Source organism: Engystomops pustulosus, chromosome 3 (assembly GCF_040894005.1).
Source record: "Engystomops pustulosus chromosome 3, aEngPut4.maternal, whole genome shotgun sequence".
Classification (NCBI taxonomy): domain Eukaryota; kingdom Metazoa; phylum Chordata; class Amphibia; order Anura; family Leptodactylidae; genus Engystomops; species Engystomops pustulosus.
In genome coordinates, this window is record NC_092413.1 from 33,777,819 (window position 1) to 33,802,242 (window position 24,424).

Here is a 24,424-nt window from a genome sequence, read left to right on the forward strand (position 1 = left end):
ACAATAGCAATATGACAAGAAGATATCAGTATGGAGCTGGCGTCTGGAAACAGAAGCAAATAATGGTGACTGGCATTTCATACAGTCCATGAAGTAAAAAGGGAGAATCAATGGATGTCTCCAGAACTGAAAACAGGCCCAGATTTCTGGCAATGTATCTACAGATAAAATATAAAGCCCCAGGACAACAATTTCCTATGTACATTTCATATAAACGGCGTGTTGTTGCTTTTTTTTTTCATTGCAATTATTTTATGTATGAGACATAGTGTGAAGATTGTGACTGTCAAAAATCAACCATAATGAGTATCCGCAGTGGGGGGCCCAAGGCTCAAACACCAGTCAGGGCCTCGAGTCGTTTTTAATTGGCCACTAAAGGGAATTCTCATTGAAAACCATTAAAGGAATTTTCTTCTTCTATCCAACGTCAACCTGCTGATGACATTTTGGGTACAAAAAGTGACACCCATTATTTTCTTCCTAGAACATTGTATCAATACAATTCTTCACAAATTTATTGAAAAGAAATTAAGCTACTGAACAGGCATGTTTAAACTTAACACTCCTGAATGTCAGGCTCCAGGTGTAGTGGACCCACTGGACCAACGCGGATGATTAAGTAAGCTGACACCCGGGACCGGAATCCAAGTGGCACCTAGTTTTCACAAGAGCCCACCACAAAGCGAGTTGGACTTGCTGCGGCTTGGTACCACCAGGTCGTTCCACAGGTGTGACTTTGTCCACGGTGGCAGCCAAGGCGAGGTACACAGACGTTAAGCAGGATCGTAGTTGGGTACGGGCCGGAGGTCAGGACGGGCAGCTCGGGATCGGAGTCGGAGACGAAGAAACAGGTCAGGGCAGGCGGAAAAGGATCAAAGTAAAATACAGAACCTTGTATAAAATGTTCTACAAAATGTCCTACAACAATGAAAATGTACTGTGTATGTACCTTTAATTGTTTTATTTATTTTAAATTCTTTTTATTAAGATTTTAACATTACATTTATACATATAACAGTACATCATAGCATATATAAGGTTCCATCAACACGTATTTCTATATCGTAAATCTATTTAGGTACTATTTTACATAATGCAGCTGCTTTACAGACATAAATATGTCTATTCCCTATTAAGGCATGAGATTTTAATATCTCGTAGGCACTTGAGAAACAGCAAAAAAGAAGAAGAGGAGACAGATGGAGAAGGAAAAAAATAAATAAATAAAAATAAGAATAGAAAAACAATTATATAGAAGGCTTTAAACTTTTATAAAAATATATCATTGTTCGATGCATATAGTATCCATTTTTCCCATTGACTATCAAAGTTGGTTGTTATTAAGATGGCTTTTCTCATATTGATAGATTTGCTTAAAATTCCTCATAACTGATTTTAAATTGTTTTATGGTTAATAAAGAAGGGGGCCGGCCTACCAAGGTACCAGAGCAACACAAGGGAATTATGGGAAGATGAATGGAGTAGTTAAGAGTGAGTCAGTAGCACGATGACCAATAGGAGACAAGCAGGACAGCCTGGGGCTCTGAGGAGCCAGGTGGAAGCGGAAGTTGAGTGAGTTAGCACAGCAAGCAAAGTGCAGTGCATGTGAGGAGCACATTGAGAAGGATAGCTTACAAAGGTGGCGGATATACCTACAGTTAAAGTTCAAGCACAAGTGTGAGCGTTGTTTCTTTGGGCACCTCCATCACCACTAGGCAAGTGACCTCCTCCTCTATCCATCCCCTGGGAGCCTGCCCTAGCCGGGAAGGGTTAAACATTATGATGACCTACAACACCGATCTCCCAGGGGCCCAAGTCCGCGATCATCCTAACTGGCATCAGAAATTATTCCCCTACAAGTCCTTTCCCCACTTTTTAGTGAGCACTGTATGTAGCGGCCCCAGGTGCTCTTGTTTGGACAGAACTCGGCCTAGGGGAACGGGGCATGGCATATTCTTAAAGCTATTTTAAATAAAACTGGTTCAGATTACACATGAGAGGACATGAACATTATATTTAGGTGTAAGGTTTGGGTGCGCCCCGCACAACTCGGACTTAATGCCCGATTGACTGCAAAACAGTTCTGATGCCCTTTTAAGAATTGGACTGAGCTCCGTGCAGGTCACTTGACGAATGGTTAGCCAATTTCGCTCACTGGGACAACCAAACTGCTTCAGAAAACCACGGGGGGGGGGGGGGGGGGCGGGTGTTGGTTGTCAGACTGCTGAAGCCGGAGCTGCAGTGGCGCGGGCCTGCTGTTCTGCGCATGCGCAGACGGCAGGATCTTCGGGCGAGGGTGTGCAGCTTCCTTGTAGCTGCGTGCCGAAGATTGTAAGTAGGAGGAGAAAAGAGGCTACCGGGGCGTGGAGTAGTCGCCTCGTGTAACCTCAGATGCGGCTACTCCACGCCCCAGTAGCCGCATAAAAAATTTTACATATGTGCCGAATAAAAGTTTCCAAAAAAGTGCGAGGACGTGAGGATTAGTCCTTAAAAGGGCTATCCTTACGTCCTATTGATCCACCTACCATCCGATCTACCTTTATAGGGAGATTTGTGGTGGTAGGTTCCCTTTAAGTTTGGTGGCTTTCCTGGATGGCTCCTTTCTCTTTAACCTGTCACCGACACTTGTAATAAATCTGTCTCATTATCTGGACCTGCTTCTCTATCGACACAAATGAACTGTGAGAACTTGTCATGATCACCCTCCCCCAACTCCCATCCTTTCATTCAATAATAATCTTGCTTAAGACAAGTTGTCCATAAAATGTATACTTAATCAGCACTCAAGGAAAAAAAAATATCACCCATTAAAACACCTCAGCCCTGTCAAATAAACCCAAGCTTTGTTTTACTGCGGGGAATATGAAAAATGAAAAGTATTTGTGGAATGTGGCGAGATAAAGGAAACCTTTACTTGAAAAATGACATCAACTAAAATGTCAATATTACAAAGGACAAGAGCACAGTGTCAAAAAGAGGCGCTCCGCATTCCGGCGTGTGATATGTCACCAAATCAATTGTGTTTGTTCTAACTTAATTTTTATCGAGAAGCTTTAAAAGTAGACATAAAAGTGGTTGTGGAATACAAGGAAGAGCTGCTTTTATTATTTTGTTCTGTTTGAACCCGATTAAAGGGAAAAAAACATCAAGAAGGAAAGTAACAACTGCTATGGCTCTGTGTAGTATCCTGTTGGATCTCCCCTGGCTTTGTAACTCCTGGTATGGGGTTGTACAGACTTAGGGAAAAAAAAACAAGGCTGCTTTCTTTGAAAACTGCACCCCACCTGTCCACAAGTTGTGTGCGGTATGAAGCTCACAGGCTGTGTGCGGTATGAAGCTCACAGGCTGTGTGCGGTATGAAGCTCACAGGCTGTGTGCGGTATGAAGCTCACAGGCTGTGTGCGGTATGAAGCTCACAGGCTGTGTGCGGTATGAAGCTCACAGGCTGTGTGCGGTATGAAGCTCACAGGCTGTGTGCGGTATGAAGCTCACAGGCTGTGTGCGGTATGAAGCTCACAGGCTGTGTGCGGTATGAAGCTCACAGGCTGTGTGCGGTATGAAGCTCACAGGCTGTGTGCGGTATGAAGCTCACAGGCTGTGTGCGGTATGAAGCTCACAGGCTGTGTGCGGTATGAAGCTCACAGGCTGTGTGCGGTATGAAGCTCACAGGCTGTGTGCGGTATGAAGCTCACAGGCTGTGTGCGGTATGAAGCTCACAGGCTGTGTGCGGTATGAAGCTCACAGGCTGTGTGCGGTATGAAGCTCACAGGCTGTGTGCGGTATGAAGCTCACAGGCTGTGTGCGGTATGAAGCTCACAGGCTGTGTGCGGTATGAAGCTCACAGGCTGTGTGCGGTATGAAGCTCACAGGCAGTGTGCGGTATGAAGCTCACAGGCAGTGTGCGGTATGAAGCTCACAGGCAGTGTGCGGTATGAAGCTCACAGGCAGTGTGCGGTATGAAGCTCACAGGCAGTGTGCGGTATGAAGCTCACAGGCAGTGTGCGGTATGAAGCTCACAGGCAGTGTGCGGTATGAAGCTCACAGGCAGTGTGCGGTATGAAGCTCACAGGCTGTGTGCGGTATGAAGCTCACAGGGTGTGTGCAGTATGAAGCTCACAGGGTGTGTGCGGTATGAAGCTCACAGGGTGTGTGCGGTATGAAGCTCACAGGGTGTGTGCGGTATGAAGCTCACAGGGTGTGTGCGGTATGAAGCTCACAGGCTGTGTGCGGTATGAAGCTCACAGGCTGTGTGCGGTATGAAGCTCACAGGCAGTGTGCGGTATGAAGCTCACAGGCAGTGTGCGGTATGAAGCTCACAGGCAGTGTGCGGTATGAAGCTCACAGGCAGTGTGCGGTATGAAGCTCACAGGCAGTGTGCGGTATGAAGCTCACAGGCAGTGTGCGGTATGAAGCTCACAGGCAGTGTGCGGTATGAAGCTCACAGGCAGTGTGCGGTATGAAGCTCACAGGGTGTGTGCAGTATGAAGCTCACAGGGTGTGTGCGGTATGAAGCTCACAGGGTGTGTGCGGTATGAAGCTCACAGGGTGTGTGCGGTATGAAGCTCACAGGGTGTGTGCGGTATGAAGCTCACAGGGTGTGTGCGGTATGAAGCTCACAGGGTGTGTGCGGTATGAAGCTCACAGGGTGTGTGCGGTATGAAGCTCACAGGGTGTGTGCGGTATGAAGCTCACAGGGTGTGTGCGGTATGAAGCTCACAGGGTGTGTGCGGTATGAAGCTCACAGGGTGTGTGCGGTATGAAGCTCACAGGCTGTGTGCGGTATAAAGCTCACAGGCTGTGTGCGGTATGAAGCTCACAGGCTGTGTGCAGTATGAAGCTCACAGGGTGTGTGCGGTATGAAGCTCACAGGCAGTGTGCGGTATGAAGCTCACAGGCTGTGTGCGGTATGAAGCAGGATGAGTCATAATCTCCTGCTGCAGGTCCTCCTAATTATAAGTGCTCAGACATGCAAACAAAGAAGCACAAGAGTCTGCACACAGCACAAATGTAAATATCTGGAGTTCTGAAAAATGAACATTCAGGATTATTATCAAGGCCCTAAGGTCACATAGGCAACTTACATAGGTCACTTGCGGGCAAGCAACTGGAAAAAAAAGTTATGCTGCCTTTGTGATCACAGTTTGAATCTAGGGGAACATTGTGAAAATAAAAACATATTTAGGGGTGTTCAAACTTAAAGAGGGTTTTACAATGTTGACATGTATCTATTTCATTGATTGAATCCCAAGGGTTCCGAATGCCCTTTGTGTAAAGAGTACCTATGTACATGCTGAACCACAGCTATATCTATTGGATCACTGCACCAGTATACATAATTCTTTTTACATATTCACTTCCCCATCCATGCGCGTTTCCCTGAGGTGCATTCCCCGACGAGAATGCACAGCTGCTCCGATTCACTCGCAGCACCCAATTTCCTGCATGTGTTGCTTCCCCGCTGTGGTCCGCCGGAGTTCACCAACTTCTTTTCGCCCCATGTAAGTGCATAGCTTGCGACACAATTTAAATCCCGCGCTTAGTCCGAAACAGTCAGATCGTCCGACGGCCCGCTCAACTCCCCCCCCAATTTGTGTCGCATGAAAGCTGGCATAGATGTGCCAAAATCTGATCACGTGCGCCAAAAACCCCTGCTAAAAGTGTCGCAAAATGGAAATCATCGGAATATACGGTGATAGTGCGGTCCACGGAGCCTTAGTAATTAAGCCCCATTGTCATGAAGCTGGGCTTTTACATAACCAGGACAACGCACTGTACAGGCGGTCCCCGACTTACAGACAACCCATAGTTACAGACAGACCCCTCTGACCTCTGGTGAAGCTTTCTGAATGCTTTACTATAGTCCCAGATTACAATGATCAACTGTAAGGTGTCTGTAATGATCGGCTGTAAGGTGTCTGTAATGGAGCTTTATTGATAATCATTGGTCCAATTACAGCAAAAAATGTTTAAACTCCAATTGTCACTGGGGCCAAAATTTTTTTTGTCTGGATCTACCATTATAAAATATACAGTTTCGACTTACATACAAATTCAACTTAAGAACAAACCTCCGGCCCCCATATTGTACGTAACCCGGGGACTGCCTGTATATATATATCCTAAATAAGGCTTCATGCCCACATTCGTGTGTACATTGTAGCCACTACTGGCCATGTGCCCCATAGGACATTGGTAGGTCAGAGTGTCCATTGAAAAAGGCCAGTCAAGATGTTCACGATTTGGTAGGAAATGATGAATGTACACAATAGAAGTCTATAATGCCATGAATTAGCTGCCGTATGTGTGGGTGCCACTCGTCACCAAAAAAAAAAAGTTGTGTGTATGAGGCCTAAGGTAAAGTTACTTGTTGTCGACTTCCCTAAACAATTGATTTTTTTGGTTGCCATCTACTACCTAGACCCCTTGTATAAGACTTAAAAGAGAAAACTCATTAAATATACCTAAAGAGTTCCAAATAATCTAGCGAGACATTAAATCAGTGCATATTTGTAATTGTTGTCTCCTTAGAGGAATATCTGCCATCGCTCATTTTGCCAAATAATAAAAAAAAAACCCAGCTATATAAATCTAAATTCAAGGTAATAAGGCTGCTGACATTTTCACAGAAGCCATACTAAATTAAACATTTCTACGCCGGCAACCACCCAATACACCAGCCTTTTCACACCACTGCTCCTATTTTCAACAGACTATTGTACTTTCCTTCTGCTCAAAATGATGCGGAACTCTGGAGAATTGAGGATAGAGAAGGTTTCAGTTTCTCTTGACACATACCAATAAATAAATTTCCCTCGGTTCTACACGGCCACTCACATTCTTTGTGGAAAAACAAGTTGTTAAGCTTTACTGTTTCACATAAAAATTCTTCTATAATCTTTGTCTGAGACATCGATATTCCAAATCTATATTTACAAGTGTGCGCAGCTGCTGGATGTTTTTTACCTATGTCATTATACAGACGATTGCTCGGTGGGAAAAGGGGAACGATGACTGCAGACATGTGTCACTCATGACATATTTTGTCAACACTTGAAATCTAAGACATACGATTTTTAGTGCAAAGATTTACTTTTTTATTTACAATTTAAAAACATTTAGTAATTCAGTCTTAGGCTACATTCACACTAACATGTGCCCGCCGTACCGTAGCACGGCAGACACACGTCAGAGCCGGGGAGAGGAGGAGGGGGTGAGCGCTGCTCACCCCGCCCCTCTCCACGGAGAAACGTTGCGCACAGCGCCGTATTCCATGGAAAGGTAGGACACGTGCCGCACCGTACCGCTCCCATACGGCGCCATGCGCCCATTGCCATCATTACGTCCCCCATATGGCAGTGTGAATGTAGCCTTAGGGCTCATTTAGATGGGTGTTTTTGAGGCACCTTTGCTATCCATTTTTTTGCAGATGGCATACTGACCTTTTGATTCCTATGGGTCCTATGTTCACATATCTTGTACAGACCGTGAGAAAAGAATTGCAGCATGCGCTATTCTTTTTTTCTCACATGCGGACCACCAAGCCACTAAGTGGACCAAAAAAAAAAAAAAAAGGATGGCACATGGATGACATAAATAATCCATGTCAATGAACCCCCCCCCCCCCCCCCGAAAAAAAAGGTTAGAACCCATTTAAAAGTTGTCTAGTAAATAGGACAGGTCATTATCAAAAGAAAGACATTTACAAAAACTAATTTTAAGGGCTATTTTATCATCTTTGCTGTCTGAAACAGAAAGTGAACTCCAGCGTATATCGCTATTACTGGTTATATTTTAGGGAAAATACCGTACTCATCATTATACCCAAAGTGCCAACCATGTAGTAAATCAAAATACGGTAGTATGAGGAGTATTGTAGTACTCATCCTAGTGTTCATAGTGCCAGCCTTGATAGTATCAGCCCAATTGCAATGCCCATAGTGTTAATCACATTGATCTGTCCCTCTATGTGGACTTCTTCTCTGCTGAAAAGACGTAATGTACTCCTTAGTAGCTCCTGTATGTAAAATTGTCTTCTGGTGTTAGGGGGAAACCACTGGGTTACAGGGGACAGTTCCTGTGGATTCATTATGCTTCCAATAGAATCTGTATGCACATGATATAAAAATACATACAGGGTAATTATATATACGTTAGGGTTAGTTTTGACTAGATTGTAGCCAACAAGTCAGAAAATGTGTACAAATGATCCAACCATGAACATGCCAAGCTAAACCGGCACACCAAGGGCGGCGTGTAACAAATGTACACAAATGAGCTTGCACATAGTAGTAAATAGTAGTAGTTGAGCCAAGACACAGAGAATGAAGCACCTGCCGAGAACAGTTGATCTTTGGGGACTGCCAGTGTTTGGACTTTCACCAATCTGATCTTTCCTAAAATATTCGAACCTGGAAAATCACAATTTTGGCAGAGTGTGGTTTAATGTTGGCTATCGCAATGATTGTTTATAATGTATAAAGTTGGATGAAAGAATTATTCATTATAAAAATGAGAAAAGAAAAAAAAAAAAGAACATTCCTGCCCCTATTGATGCCGCTTGGTAACTGGACGCCCGAGGCACAGCCTCTCAAGTGCCTGATGGCAAATACAGCCTTATCGATACCTGCAATACCAAGCACAACCAATGTACAACATACAGCACTTTTCTTCGTAGTCAACTGTTAAATTACCCGATATGGGACCTGCACCAATCAGATACCGATATAATATCATAAGGTGTGTAACTTCAAGCTTCTAAGTCCCAATACAAAAGTGCAACAGGGCCAACTCCAACTAGTATTATTCATTACATATCTGGTCTCCTCATACGAGTCTAAGGGGTATTTCCAGCTCCCTCCTGCATCAGTGTCCCCCTAGTATCCCCAGAACATGAGTGACTAGATTATGGTTTAGTTGAAATTTCAATATTTCATATGTTTAAGAAGAATGTAGAAATACCATACATCTATAAATCTTAGTATATTGGATCTTGACCTTTAAGCTGTATTTTCTAGACAGAACTTTTTAGATAACTTCTATTTTGTATTATTTATTATTCCGTGACTGCACTCGCCGATGTGATGAATGCATTTGTTCTGTGAATTAATCCGAAAAGGACTGTTGAATTTTTCACAATTTTGCAATAAAAATATAAAATATACATATAGATTCATTAAAAGAGCGCTCTTTCTGGTCCAGCTAATTGCAATCAAACCAAATCATACCATTACATTAATCATATGTCAGTCCAGAGGCTTGATAAATTACACTTAATTGCTATCATGGCACATAATTGTCATGAAATTTTCAATCAGTGTTAATGAGGCATAAAATATTTTGCCCAGGTCGGTAAATAACAAAAATGTAAGACATTCCCCCTTCAATAAAAGGTTAATGAACCCTGAGTACACACGGGGTGATTTACGATGGTTAATAAATCTACGGGAAATATCAACAAGAAATTTATGGTACTTAAAAATGAAGGACTTCCAAGAATTTATACAACAGACGCCCCATAGCATCAATCAACAAATCATAACTCTCTCTGTACTTGGAGGTCCTATATGGATGATGGGATCTGTAGAGTTTATAAAAGTTGTTACTATGATGGTGCACACATTGGAGTATAACATAAAGCTGCCTCTACCCAGATGTGTGCACCATCATAGAAACAACTTTTAGAAACTCTACAGATCCCATCATCATGAGCAGGACCAAATTATAAGGTCGGGTGTGACCTAAGTGACCCACATATTTAAGCGGATTTTCGTCTCTGCAGCAAATCCGGCAAATTGACACCCCAAGCTACTAGCCATGGCTGTGACTGGCCCGGAGCGTTCCCCTGACGTCAATTTGCCGGATTGGCTGCACGACCATCAATCTGGAAATATGCCTGGGTTAAGCGGGATGCCCCATAACCCCGGACTTAGAGTTCGGGTCCCCACATCTCAATGCAAAATCGGTAGATCAGCTCCCATGAATTTAAATACAGGCTAAGCTGCAGTGACTCAGTTCAGCCACTCAAGGACTTTGCTGTCCGTCTTCTGTTCCATTTATATGCTGCTGAGAAAAGTGGATCTGTGAGTGGGTGCTGGATGTTGGAGCTCGCCCCCCCCCTTCCTCCACCAATTTGCTGTCAAGGACCTATTTTCTTGCTAGGTAACCACAGTAAACTTTTAATAAAACCTTTAATAACCTGATTTTTCTGCAAATCTGAACTTGGGCATCAGTTAGGAAATTTCTTAGATATCGTGAACTACAACTCTGTACAACATCTGGAGCGTGAAGTATAGCATGCCATCAATAGTAGTTTGCGCCCTATACTTTGACTTTATACTGGATTTATACATAATCCAACTAAAAATAATTGAGAGACATTTTGGATGCTGCATTTTAGAGGCGTTCTCCTTGATTACTAAAATAAAGACCACAGAAACAATGCATGTCCCAGATTGAAAGGGACATTTACAGATTTTCGGTTCCCCCCAAGTCTTGGGCAGAAATCAATTACTCCCAAGGAACCATAACCCCTCCCGGAGTGAGAACGTGCTGAAACCATTGCAAAAAAAATCTGATTTGTTTAAATTTTCCTTTTCACAGCAAATAAGAAAGAAAAGGGGTTGGGAAGTCAAACCAAAAATGGGCATCATGGGGCCATTATAGAGGATGATGCTACAGGAAAGGGGGGCAAAAATCAGGTGGCTATATAAAGGGGGGGGGGGCTAAATAAAAGAGGGCATTGTAAGGAGGAGCCTAAAGAAAATGGGCAATCATGAGCAGAGACTACAGAAAAGAGAACTCCATAGAGCGTGGGGATATTATACAAATTTGGGGAGGCATTTTATAGTGTGGGGGTCTTCTACTCTGTGGACACACAATGAGGTGAACTAGGGGAAGGGAAAGGACTTGTAAACCCAAAGGTTTTTCACTATGCCCTAGTAGTACCACAACTTTTGTCTAAAGTATGACACTGTGCCCTCATACAATCTTCACTTTGTACTTGACAAAGCAAAATTATAAAACATAGTGTATTCATTATAGTATATTTACTGTATGTTAATCGTTGATTTTGGCATTTCCTAAGATTTCCATCTGGTACCAGTAAATAATAAAAATTGTTTCCAATATTCCAGACTTACTCCGTAATCCCTCAACTATTCCCACTGATGTGGACTTAAAGTATTTCTCGAATAAATAACGATGCTAAATTTCCCATTTTTCATTCTTTTTTTCAGAGCTTTAAAAGGCGTACGAACAACAACTTGACTGATCCGTCGCCATTTGCACTCTGCACCTCGGCTTGTTAAACATAAAATCCTGATATGTATCCTTTGATAAGCTGCACATGTAGCCGATATGACCTTTCACTGACGCGTCTCTGATACTTAAAAGGCACAAAACAAATGCATCATATTACCCGCCGGTGACCTGCGATCATTAATTATTACACATATGTCACCCATGTGCTGCACAGGAACATACATCTTTAGGATTCAAGATGTTTTGCATAAGACTATTCAATGGTAAAAGGCAGAATTTTGCTAAGTCCACTTCAGCGCTGGAGACGGATTCTGTTTCTATGCATTAACATGTGACAGATGCCTTCACAGTAATTGCCAATCAGCCTTTGCACAGCAGCTGAAAACACAATATATCACTTTGATCTCTCTGGGCATGCGAGTGTTCACCATCCACAAATCTGCATGAATAAAAGAGAAAATGCATTTTTTTCCCTAACAACTGCTTTCAAGGCAGTCAAACATTATCAAGTGAATAGCGCTCTGAACGCCATTATTTATCGAAAATACCAGGCTGGGCTGTTATCGTTTACCATGTATGTATTACCCTGTGTGCAGAAGAGGGAAATTTCTAGCATCCTATTACCCCAGCTGAGATGACTAATCATACAGATGAATAATAAAAGCAAAGCGCTAGCAATAAATATAAATATAAAGTGTGAAAAGCTTTAGTTTATGTATAACTAGGGTTGTCTGGGTAATAATGAGACAGAGTGGGGTTGCAATGAGCATAATTGGATTTCATCAACTTTTCTGGACGATTTTCAAAGAAATTTGACTCAACTTAGGATGTGGTCACCCGTACCGCTAGCGCACAAGGGCGGAACTCTGCCTGATCACCTAAACATTTCTATGGAAATACATGTGATCATAACCAAAACCCGGTGTTGCAAATGATGCAGGACACCGGGTTCTGGTTTCCTGGTTACCCATCGCATGTGTTTCCATAGATGCGCATAAGCGATCGGGCCAAAAACCACTTTTAAATGTGATGCTGGCGATACGTATGACCACACCCTCAAAGGCACAGTCACTTGATCATTACTGTTTACAGAAAGTATAGTTCTTCCCTCTGATCCATTTCATGGTCTATATTGTATGTTAAACATCCTCCACTGTAAATTTACTCCCTTTACCACCAAAAACTAGCTACAACAAATCAACGCCCCAAGCTACTAGCCATGGCTATGATTGGTTGGGGAAGTGGGGGCACCTGGCCAATCCAAACCATGGCTACCAGCTAGGAGCATCAATTTGCCAGATTCGCACTTCCGCAATTCAGCAATATGTAAGGGTTATGTAACCAAACCTCAAACCAGAACGCCAATGTTGGTTATACTCATATCAAATTAAGACCATGGACTAGCAAAAGCCAAAACTCTCAAACACAGGGGGAGATTTATCATATGATGAAATCCCCGCCTCCTCCGGCATTAACGGATCCATCAAGAGTCTCCGGACTTTTGAGGTATCTTCCGGCCACGCTGTCCAGCCAGGACCTGACGTAGAAACATTCTGCAGTCTCCAAACTTTTACCTGTTGCGTTTGCTCGCAGGAGCCCACTCCTTGCCCAGCCGCACCCACTACACACCGCTCCACGGTAATTAATTACTGGTATTTGAACCCTCATAGATCTTCCCCACAGTCTCCAGTGGAAGAGGACAGTCCATCATATACATTCCTCTCACTCACTTGAGATGCTCATGTCGTGCATACCCTCACTCTTCAAAGGAACATCTAAGATTGTACACTATTCCCTACTAACATTATTAGATGCCCCCCGGCCATCACTCATACAAAGAGAACTATATTATTATTGTATTATTACCTTTAAAAAAAGCGCGTTAAAGAGAACACACTGATATGAAATAAAGAATTAACCTACCAGAGTAGTGACAAGGTGTTGCCCAGATGCCTTACCTTCGAAATGTTATATTCACTTTTTTCTTCTCGGCTTTTACCCAGTTTTTCATCAATATATAAAACATTCTTATCGACAGAGAATAATGTAAAATGACTGTATAACATACAAATATATCACAATAGCAAAATTTCTAATTTCACAAAATCTTAATTCTTGAGGTAAAACTTTAGTTGTCCATGGAAACCAATCAGAGCTCAGCTTTAATTTTATAAACAACTGCGGGAAAATGAAAGCTGAGCTCTGATTGGTTGCCATGGGACACTAGAACAGTTCTGCTCTCAGAGAATTATCAATACATAACCAGTGTCTTGTGTTGACGCCATTTTTTTTCTCCAGATTTTTTAAGAATATTCAAAGGATCTTCAAGAATTCAAATATTCCTAAGCCTAGCTAAGGCTTTCTAGACGGTCCAAACATATCTAGCATAGCCCAGGCATAGGTTGTGTACTCTCTGCACGATTCATATCATATATTTAGAGTAAGCGCATGACGTTCCTATTATACAATGATCACAATGTTCTAGCGCATCTCATGTTGCATCTGGTATATTAGAGAATATCGAGTCGAGCCAAGAATCTTTTCTCGTTGATCCACGTGTGACCTTTGTACCATATTTATCTGGTCGGAGTAAAGATGTGAATCCTTTTCGCTGAGCCCTAACTTTAGTATCTCGGTAAAACGCTCATGTCGCTGCTCGCAGCCTTTTCAATTTGTGGCAGTAATTGAGCTCCTACAAAGTGAACGAGTCACAACAGGTCTTATAAAAAAAATACAATCCACATATATTCAGCATTGCCCTCATAAAATCTCACGCTTTATATGAAGAATTCAGGTGACTTACATTTCGCTGGTAGTTCATAGCCACAAGTGATTTTTGCTTGACCAGTGGCGCAACCTCCCAGTGTGCGACATTCAGCGCTCAGAAAAGGCCCCGAGGCTCTGTGTATACAGCCGTCCACTACAAGGGAAGGACATGCAATTATTAGCACTTACCGCTCATAATGGTGAAATTCATTTAGAAATTAAATCCATTTTTCAAAGGTTAACAACACTGCATATCAAAGGTGAATGCTACAATGTGGGCCTGCCTGACAATACAATTTTCACATATTTATGCAGTAAAAGACAAACTTAAAAGTAATAGACTTGTAGAAGTGTATGGGGGATGTATATTGGCCGAATATAGGTCCCCCATACATGTGTGTGAATGTAGCCTTACATACGTGTTGCATATGGATGAAAAACGTCACGTACATACGGGCTCATACTGGAGAAATCATACGTTCGTGTGAATGTAGCCTTAAAGGGAGGTTTGTCACCGGGCTTTACCACACTAAATTATTAGTCACCTCAGGTAGGGTATATAGGGTGAGATTTATCCCAAGTAAATACACTTTCACAAGTCTTTTAAAGCAAAATTATTCTAGTTGCCCACAACAACCAATCATAGCTCAGCTTTCATTTTCCCACAGCTGTTTCTAAAATTAAATCTAAGCTCTGATTGGTTACCATGCATAACTACATCATTTTTACCTCAGTCACTTGTGATAAATCTCCCCCATAACGTCCATTCTACAATTCCTTCTGTTATGTGTAATCTCAACAGTTTATCTAGGAAAAAAAAAATCTCCCACAAAGTCAGGCAAATATGACTCTTTTCATCTGTTTTTTTCCACAGGAGATAAGTCAAGTTTAGTGGTTGCAGTTAGAAGGTCACATCAGAAGCCTCTATTTTTGGTTCTCTCATGTGTTGTGTGTTTTGGGTTGTACTAAAGATAAGAATCTCCTCTTTCACAACCCATCAAGCTTATGGTTCTATGATCTAAAAATAGTCAGGAACTGGATCGTTATCTGCAGCTTGCATTTCCAACTATGTCCTTAGCTGCCTGTTTCTCTGGTTCTGTAGCTCACAAAGCCATAAGCTATAATGAAAGATGAGATCTGTATACACAAAGATTAGACAACAGGGGTTTCTGACGCAACACTACCCCCGCAACCACTAAACTTAACTCCTCTCATGTGAAACTTGACTCATCTCATCATAAAAATTAGGTGAAAATTTGCCAGTTATTTTTTATAGGTAAATGGGTGAGAAAGAACATTTCATACCCTACCTCAGGAGGCTGGTGGTTAGGTGGGGTGAAACCTCAGGGTTAGTCCTCTTTAAAGGTGCAAACAGTGTTAAGCATTAGCCCTGGAGATGTGTGTAACCCTACCTTTATGTGTGTTGCTGGTAGCAGTAGTAAAAAAAAAAAAAAAATTGCATTCCAGGATTGTAGCTGGACTTTGTGCACTTTGGTGTGCTGGTGTGTGGGATTCCTTCAATACACTGCTGCAGAGCTCTATGCTTCTTCCCTACAAATGTTACTCAAGGAGTTGGGGCTGTGCAACAGTATATACAAGATATTTCACACACCAGTGCCACAGATTGAGCTGAGCCCAACTAGGATCCAGGAATATAAATATATTTTTCACAGTCCTGCTGCTATTAAAGCAAACACAAAAAGGTATGGTAACCCATACCTCCATTGCCAATAACTAACACTGCCTGCAGCTTTGTATCGTCAAAACTGCTTATATATTCCCCTTAAAGGGGTTGGCTGAGTTCATAAAATTTCACTATTCCCCCCAAGTGCTGAAAAATTTATGAAAAAACAAATACTTATTGCTGTCTTTTCCACAGGTTCAATGCAGCACTCCCATCACGGGCAGCCTGTGTTGGTATACATTACATCAAGGACTCGCTCTCACTACAGAATCTTACTATGGCCTATAAGAGACTACAGGCAGTCCCCGGGTTACATACAAGATAGTGACTGTAGGTTTGTTCTTAAGTTGAATTTGTATGTAAGTCGGAACTGTATACTTTATCATTGTAACCCCCAGTCAAATTTTTTTTGATCTCTGTGACCATTGGATTTTAAAAATGTTGGGTTGTCATAAGAACCAGGATTAACAATAAAGCTTCATTACAGACACCAGTGATAACTGTTATAGGCGTTTATTGTAGCCTAGGACTAAAGTACAGTAAATTGCCAACATCCAGAGGTCCGTTTGTAACTAGGGGTCGTATGTAAGTCAGGTGTTCTTAAGTAGGGGACCGCCTGTATAGCTGTGTGTACTGTCAATGCAAGGTCACTTTAGAGCCGCTGTATACCAAGAGAGGCCGGTAGTGGTGGGAAGAACCATACTGGACCTCATGATATTTCTCTGAGCAGTCTAACATCCTTGTATCTCAGACTTAATGCCTCCCAGATTGATTTCAAAGAAAATTTATCATCAAAATCAGGTACTCATAGATCCAGGCACCGTGACTGCGGTAATCTTCTAATATTTGTTATCCATGGCTTCCTTTCAAAATCAACGTATAAAATTATGATAATGATATTGAAGGGCTTTGGGGGTGTTACCAGAGCCCCTCGATGCAGTTCCTTCTAAAATCAATTTTTAAAATTATGCAAATTAAACAGAAGGGTTCTGCTGACATTATCAGAGCCTCACCATGCTCTGTCTTCACAGGCTGTTATACTGTTTCTACCACCCCCTCTGCTCCCACAGCACTTCCTCCTCCCTCTGCCTGATCTAATTTAATTTCACTGCAGTAGAGGAAGTTTCAGCACACAGTGCTGGAGTGCTCCTTGCACACTAACAAGCCATAAATCTGCAGCACGGAGGGGCTCTGGTTACACACATCAAAATCCTTCTTGCTCATTAGCATAATTGTAAAAGTTTATTTTTAAAGTAAGGAGGCCATGGATAACAAATATAAGAAGATGCCTGGATCTATGAGTAAGTGGTTAATAATGGATGGATTTTAATGGTCGATTTCCTTTACTGTAACTAAATTTATAATTGTAAGCAGTAAGCTTTAATAAAAACAGACAGACACAAATAGCAAAAAAGACATAGGCCTTTAGAGAAATCAAAATCAAAATTCTTGGGAACACAAAGGTTCCGAAAAATAAAATAATTGAGAGCAAGAAAGTGGATCCTTTTATTGATCCCAAAATAATACCCTCAAATTAATTGTAATAGTTTGTTAGAAATTATCTAAGATTTACTTCAAAGTTTTAGTAATCCTCTTGCCGGGACGGAGTAGGCACAAAGCCCTGCCTGCTTAGAGGAGAGCCCATAGGATTATATTAAAGACATGTAGTTGAGGCCATTAACATGATAACGGAGCAATTACAATTAAACTAAATTTAAAGGCAATAATGAGGGGATCACAATGAGTTATAGCATGTGCTCGTCCATGGAAAGCCGGGAAGACTTGGTTAATTCGATCCTATTTTTATCCATTCCGGCCTCGGATAGTTGACACATTTTTCCTGAGGCATAAGTCTATATGCATTAGTGTCCATGTCCGATGGCATCTTCTGAGCATTGTCCTGTGATACCTTATCACTCAGCACTGGCCCTAACAGGAATGTCACACCATATCTAAATGCCTCGTCAGTGTACACACTGCCAGCAGACGGCCTGTGATCTCTGCCCATGAAATTCTCCCGCAGTGATATAGACACCCGTAATATTACTGAGAATTCACTTGTTCCCTCGTGCCAACAAATGTTTGGGATCACCACTGTTGTGAAGGGTTATCTGGTTCACACTAGTTCATCTATGAACTTACACAATGTGGAACATCAGCTAGCTCTGTAACGTATCCAAAATTCTCCTGCCATATGTTCTTGTTATGGTTATTTGCTTGTGTTAGTTGGTGGTATTAATTCCACCCCTATCATCTGAACCAGCTCATAAAAATTGGTGTGGCGCAAACCCAGAAATCAACATACGTAAAATGTGCCATCTAAAAAGAAGGTCAATTCAAAAATGTTACTTTAAAATCTGAATCAGCCCATTAAAAAGGTGTTAAAAAAATGGACTGTTTGTAAATGGCTAGCAATGAGTCAGGAATAGTGATGACCCACCAAAAATGTTGGTATCCGAACCTGTAACAACCCCAACCAGTCCTTTAAATGCTGCTGGCATAGTCTCCAGCGTTATTAAAATGAATGCGGCTTCACATCGCCATTTTGGGGAGGGTCGTTGCTTCAGCCACCGGCAGGTTAGTCCTGGCATTCGGCCTATGAGATTTAAATGACACTGGTGACTTAAAACCAGCGATCGATGCCAGCACCAATCATGGGCGTTACCGGCGGGGATGTTGAAGTTGAACTTTTCAGTTTCAGTATGCTCAATACTACTCAAGAATAGTCCATCAGTGAATAGGCAGTGTAGGGCGGTCTACCCAACTCAGCTTCATCTCCACACTGATGAAATAATAAATGCTCAGTTGTCTTGCTCACAACCGTGTTGTGGCTTTCTGTTACAACCTCCGTTTTAGAAGAATGTAGCAAACAAAAAATTTAAAATAAATACAAGATCTTCATTTCCATTACCCCCTGACGGTGTATGGTGTAAGGATAATAAGGTGTGGGCTTCTGGGCAATTTTGTCCACTGTTTAATATATATATAATATTTAAAATATATTCTAATGGGCAAATTAATTAACTGTAATTGATTATGTATTTTCTCACCATCACATGCTCCACTCTCCAGGACACCATCCGGCTGCTGCACATGAATGCAGACGTAACTTCTTATATGTGTATTATCTTGTGTAAAGAAGAAAATCCATACAAACAAAGGAATAATGGCTTTTCTACAGGTCCATGTGTATTTACAGCAATACAGCCTTAAGGGACATTATTTTGCTGTAAAGTGTCACTTTGGTGAGAGCCAGCCTACAGCATCCGGCCTAATAGAGGGTCTGTGTGCCTAATAGTGCAGACACAGCACAGGGCATCTGCTGGCTGCTAACCTGAGATACCAGACCTCTGTTCTCACAGCTGAATGCTGACATTTGGCTGTGATCTTTAAACCCTGCTCTGCTCAAGTGGACAACAATGCACAGATTACAACAATTGCTCCCAAGGTATTTAGTCCATCTCAGTTTCATCTCTGCTATTTCATTCTCTATTTTAGCACAGACGATTCAGAAGTCACAGGGAAGTCACTTAAGGAGGACAAAGAGCTTAAGGGGCTTCTCTAAAATTACTGCATTTTTTTTTTGCTTTATTTTTTAGCAGGGGCGTAAGTAGAAGCGGCAGGGTCTCATAGCAGACTTATGAATGCCCCCCCCCCCTCCACCTTAAAAAATTACATATTTATATACTCGACCATGTGAGTTACAATCACACACACGAATGTATACACTCATTTATATACACATTTATATACTTTTATACATACCGCATACACACACCATACACAGCATAAATATACATACAGTATATATACATATCACATATACATACAGCATATACACACATACAGTACCATATACAACCATGCCACATATACACACCATACACAGCATAAATATACATACAGTATATATACACATCATATATACATACAGCATATACACACATACAGTACCATATACAATCATGCCACATATACACCATACACAGCATAAATATACATACAGTATATATACACACATCATATATACATACAGCATATACACACATACAGTACCATATACAACCATGCCACATATACACCATACACAGCATAAATATACATACAGTATATATACACATCATATATACATACAGCATATACACACATACAGTACCATATACAACCATGCCACATATACACACCATACACAGCATAAAGCAGATAAAATCCTACAAGTCTACCTTAGACTTTGCTTTTATATTTCCTTCTTTAAGTGTAAGGTATAGGCCCTGGAAATGTGTAACAAAACCTCTGTGAGTGATGTTAGCAGCTGAACTTTGAAAAATGGGTTTATATTCCATGGTTCCTCACACTTCTGTGTTCGTAATCTCTGCATTCAAATTGCTCCCAAGCCCCTTCCCTCAGCTGTTATATCTAACCAGAATCCTGCTACTCTCCAGAGTAGGAGAGGGGCTATGCTGTGTTCAATGAGGTTATCCCACTCATAAGTGCACCAAGTCCAGCTACAATCCTAGAATATACATGCCTTTAACATAGTCCTATTGATACCATCACCACAGAGTATGCTTACACATATCTCCAGGGTTGCAAGCTAACCCTGGAGCTTTGTATGGTGAAACAATTGATACAATTAAGGATAGCTACCTATGTATTTTATCAAGACCACATCATTTGGCTTGGATGAAAAATAGCTTTATAAGCGAGCCTTCTTCCACCATCTTTAGATGGGACTTCTACACAAACATGTGGTATAATCCAAAAATTTCCACCTGCTTCGTGTGTTTGACTACTCAAGGTTTTGGCCTAACATGAACTGATGCAGCAAAATTATTACAAAAAATAATAACGGAGATATAAAAAGCACCCAGTGATTCATGCTGTGGTAGACTGAAGCTCTTCATTTGTTTGGTGGATAACCATGAATTGGACTTTTTTGTGAATTATCAAACTGAATGCAACTGAAATCGTCTCTAATGGGACAAACCATAAGAATTCACCTTCTTCCATGCCAGCAAGGCCATCTCGAGTCAGGTCATAAACATAGAATCAATGGATAAAGACTGCCATGGGTTATGGGCTGTATGAATATTATAGACCCTACAAGTCTGGAATCACATGTGGTACTAGTATCAGCTTCTTGGAAAACGGAGAATGCGCCACTTTTGTCTGCTTTCTATCTGAGGTTTCAAGACCTTTGGAGAACCTTCAAAGATCCTGAAATGGCTCTTATATATACTTCCATATTGAAAGCAGGAACAGATGCACAAGTATTTCATGGGTGACGGCCCTTCTTAGTCTAAAATTTGGTGGGTGGTTTGAGTGTACATGGGCCCCCCTGAAGGCTTGGGCCCCAGGCTACCGCCCAGTCTATGTTATATCCCTCTACTGCATAGAATAGACTTTCATGGGAGTTTATTGCATTCCCTAATATTCTTTAAAACTATTATTTAGGCTTAACTATCCTGTGATCTTCATATCAGGATGACAAATCAATTATTTGATCATTTAAGCTTCATTTATTTCCTCCAAGTCTGGAATCTCTGAAGCCCCCTATCGTTTTCTGAATTTCCTTTGTAAGGGAATACAACAGCTTTGTAGGGTTTTGTATAAAACATATTGATATAATGATATGTGTCGGAATTTGGTATAAGCCTATTTTATGAAGTTAAAACATCCAAAATGATCCACTTGTAGGATACAACGGTGGGAACACAAACGCAGACTAAACAGCTCAGTACAAGATTTAGGGACAAAGTATTCCGTTCATATGAATAAGTATGGCCTTAGGACAACAAAACAAGTCTATTATGCATGTTTTATAGCTTTATGATTTAATTTCATAATGTTCAATGTAATATTGGTTTTAGTAGAGCAAAAGGACTACAAATTACAAAATATTTTTTTTTTATGAAAAAAATTATGAAAAAATCCTAATTATGAAAAATAAAGTCCTAATTATAAAAGAGCACAACATAAGGATGTAGTACAAACTTGGTAAATCTACCATCAAAATCAATCACAATAAACCAGGGACTCTTATGCCAAGATCTAGGTACAGTGACTGTAGTACGATGTAGTAATGTAATAATCTTATATTTGTTATTTATGGCCTCTATCCTTATAAATTCAACTTTTAACTTTATGCTAATGAGTAAGAAGGGTTCTGTGGTGTGTTACTAGCAGCCCTTTGTAATGTAGCTTCACATGATGTTACACTGTCTCACTCTCCCTCGGCACTTTCCCCCTCCGACTTCCTGGTGTAATCTCAGCAGCAGTGAGCACACCAGTGCTGTTTGATTGTGATGGTATATTTTATTAGATTTACTTTAAAGGAAATCTACCATCAAAATGTAGCATGATAAACCATTAACACTTACTCATAGATGCAGGCACAGTCACTGCGGTAATCTTCTAATATTTGTTATCCATGGCTTCCTTTCAAAATCAACATATAAAATTATGATAATGATACTGAAGGGCTTTGAGGTTGTTACTAGGAATACACACTCTAGAGCCCTTCTAGCTCATTAGCATTAAGTTAAAAGTTGATTTTAGAAGGCAGGAGGTCATGGATAACAAATATAAGACAATTACCACAGTCACAGTGCCCGGATCTATGAGTAAATGGCCCTGGTTTATCATGATGGATTTTGTTTGTAGATTTCCTTTAAAGGAAACCTACCACTTTAAAATTAGACTTATAACCCACAAATACCTTGCAAAAGCTCAGGTCTTCCCGGACAGTGGAGCACAGCACTTGCAGAAGGTAAGAACTGGCACTAAATATGGAGTGGGCTTTGCACATTTCAGCACTAATAAAGATTATTATTGTTATTACAAGTGTGCTGTGACTTCAGTTGTGCCCTTCTTCCCTTGGTTGGTTTCTTATTCAGTAGTTTTTGGGGCAACAATTTAGGTGCATTAATATAGGGGGCCACATTATGTTTGCTATGTACGACAAATAACTTATCACATTTTCTGGCATTCCCCCCCCCCCCCCCCCCCCGCCCGCCGATACCTGTTTCTAAAAATTTGACTAAACTGCTTATTTCAGGTATACATCCTTTTTTTTTTTTAGTTTCCATGGCACATCCTAAAGACTAGGCCTTTCCATGTTAAATTAATAAGCAAGATCAGAGTTATATGATAGATAAATATTAGTAAGAACTCAAATAACGCTATGGATTTTCTTTTTTAAATAGTTTGTTTATATTATTCACACCATGTTATTTTTGTTATTTCACACCATGTAACCAATCACATTAGGTTCTAATAAAGTTTAAGAAATACAATGAATTCCATGAAATATAAAGCAGAGACTTCCAACCAAAACTTCAGAAACTCTGTATATTGTAGGGTAGTGGTGGCCAAAGGTGGCACTTAGAGCCCTCTTTGTGGGCACCCATCACCCAGCACAAAGGTCACCATTCAGGACTCAATACCTTCTCCTATAGTCACAGGCAGCCCAGGACGTGCCACATTCAGCGCTATTTTAAAGTAACTAGAAGTGCGGGAGGAGCAAGGAGGTGCTGACATGACTGGATTATCATTGAAGACCCTTCTCTGGACTTGTGATTCATCCTGTTAAGATACCTTAGAGGGAAAATACAATAATAATCCAAATTTCTCCTTTCTACTGTATTGGTGTCCTCAGGATGCCAATACATTTGAAACCTGTGAGTTACTTTAGTTACTTTAAATTAGCATTTGGCACTTTGTGAAAAATATGTGGCTTTTGCTTGTAGTTTTGGCACTCAGTCCCTAAAAGGTTCGCCATCACTGTTGTAGGGCGATTCGAATGAGACATATATGAGCCATATATTTGCAGTTGTACTGAACAGAAGAATAAGAATGATATAAATAATATTGCTTACAAATAGGTTTTGTCCTTTTAACTATAACTTTGACTTTAAGGCCAATCTACAATAGCCTCAGGCTCTGTTCACATTGAAGGAAAGCTACCATCCATTATGTAGCCATGAAAGCTATGATGGATTTTTTTTTTTTTTCCAAAAGGACTTCAATAAATCCCTGTGGCTCACATTGATATACACTTTCTTTTTTACTATCAAAATACTGATGGAATGAGAGCACCTGTTATGTGAACAGAGCCTTAGTACATTCACAGTGAAATCAATTATATTCGCCTTTGCAGAATCTAAATTACTTCTCATCCCTCGCTAAATTTACATGGAATCTGTCATCATGAAAGGCGCATCAGAGTGCTGCTTGTGCTCCAAGATCTTCAACCCAACAGACAGCAATGAAACAAGTATACTTAGAATTGATGTGATCTTCAGTCTTTGGCCACCAATGTTTTTTTTGTTTATGATACCAAAGATAGTAATCTGTAGAGTCCTCTTTTGGGGTAGCTACACCGGGATACCTTGACATGTATTAACATCTATTGTCTGGTATGGGGAAAGGGAAGGCAGAGGTAATATCCAGCAGGGTAGGCTACGAGGTTGCAGGTGACAGAGCCTCAAGTAGACCCCCTCTTAGTAAATGCATGAGACAGCATTAAAAATTTAGAAATTGAAACATTCCCTTGTTCCCTAAAATATACCCTAGTTTATCATATGAAACAGCCCCCTCGTGGTTATTTTAAATAAAGCCCCCTTCACACCCTATAGATTTATTAGATACAGCCCATTCACTCCCATGTACAGCCTCATGTGGGCTCCGGCACTTGCCCAGGTATGCCGAGGGTTG

General features: G+C 41.1%; 1 protein-coding gene across 3 annotated transcripts in view; it reads right to left on the bottom strand.

The window, feature by feature from the left end:
- The window catches only part of MACROD2 (mono-ADP ribosylhydrolase 2), a 1,393,268-nt gene that overhangs the window by 830,174 nt on the left and 538,670 nt on the right, over positions 1-24,424 (bottom strand). For all 3 annotated transcript variants that reach the window (XM_072140441.1, XM_072140440.1, XM_072140439.1), the window contains exon 5: positions 14,063-14,179. In XM_072140441.1, the coding sequence (XP_071996542.1) occupies positions 14,063-14,179 (117 nt within the window). The remainder of the gene's footprint in view (positions 1-14,062; positions 14,180-24,424) is intronic.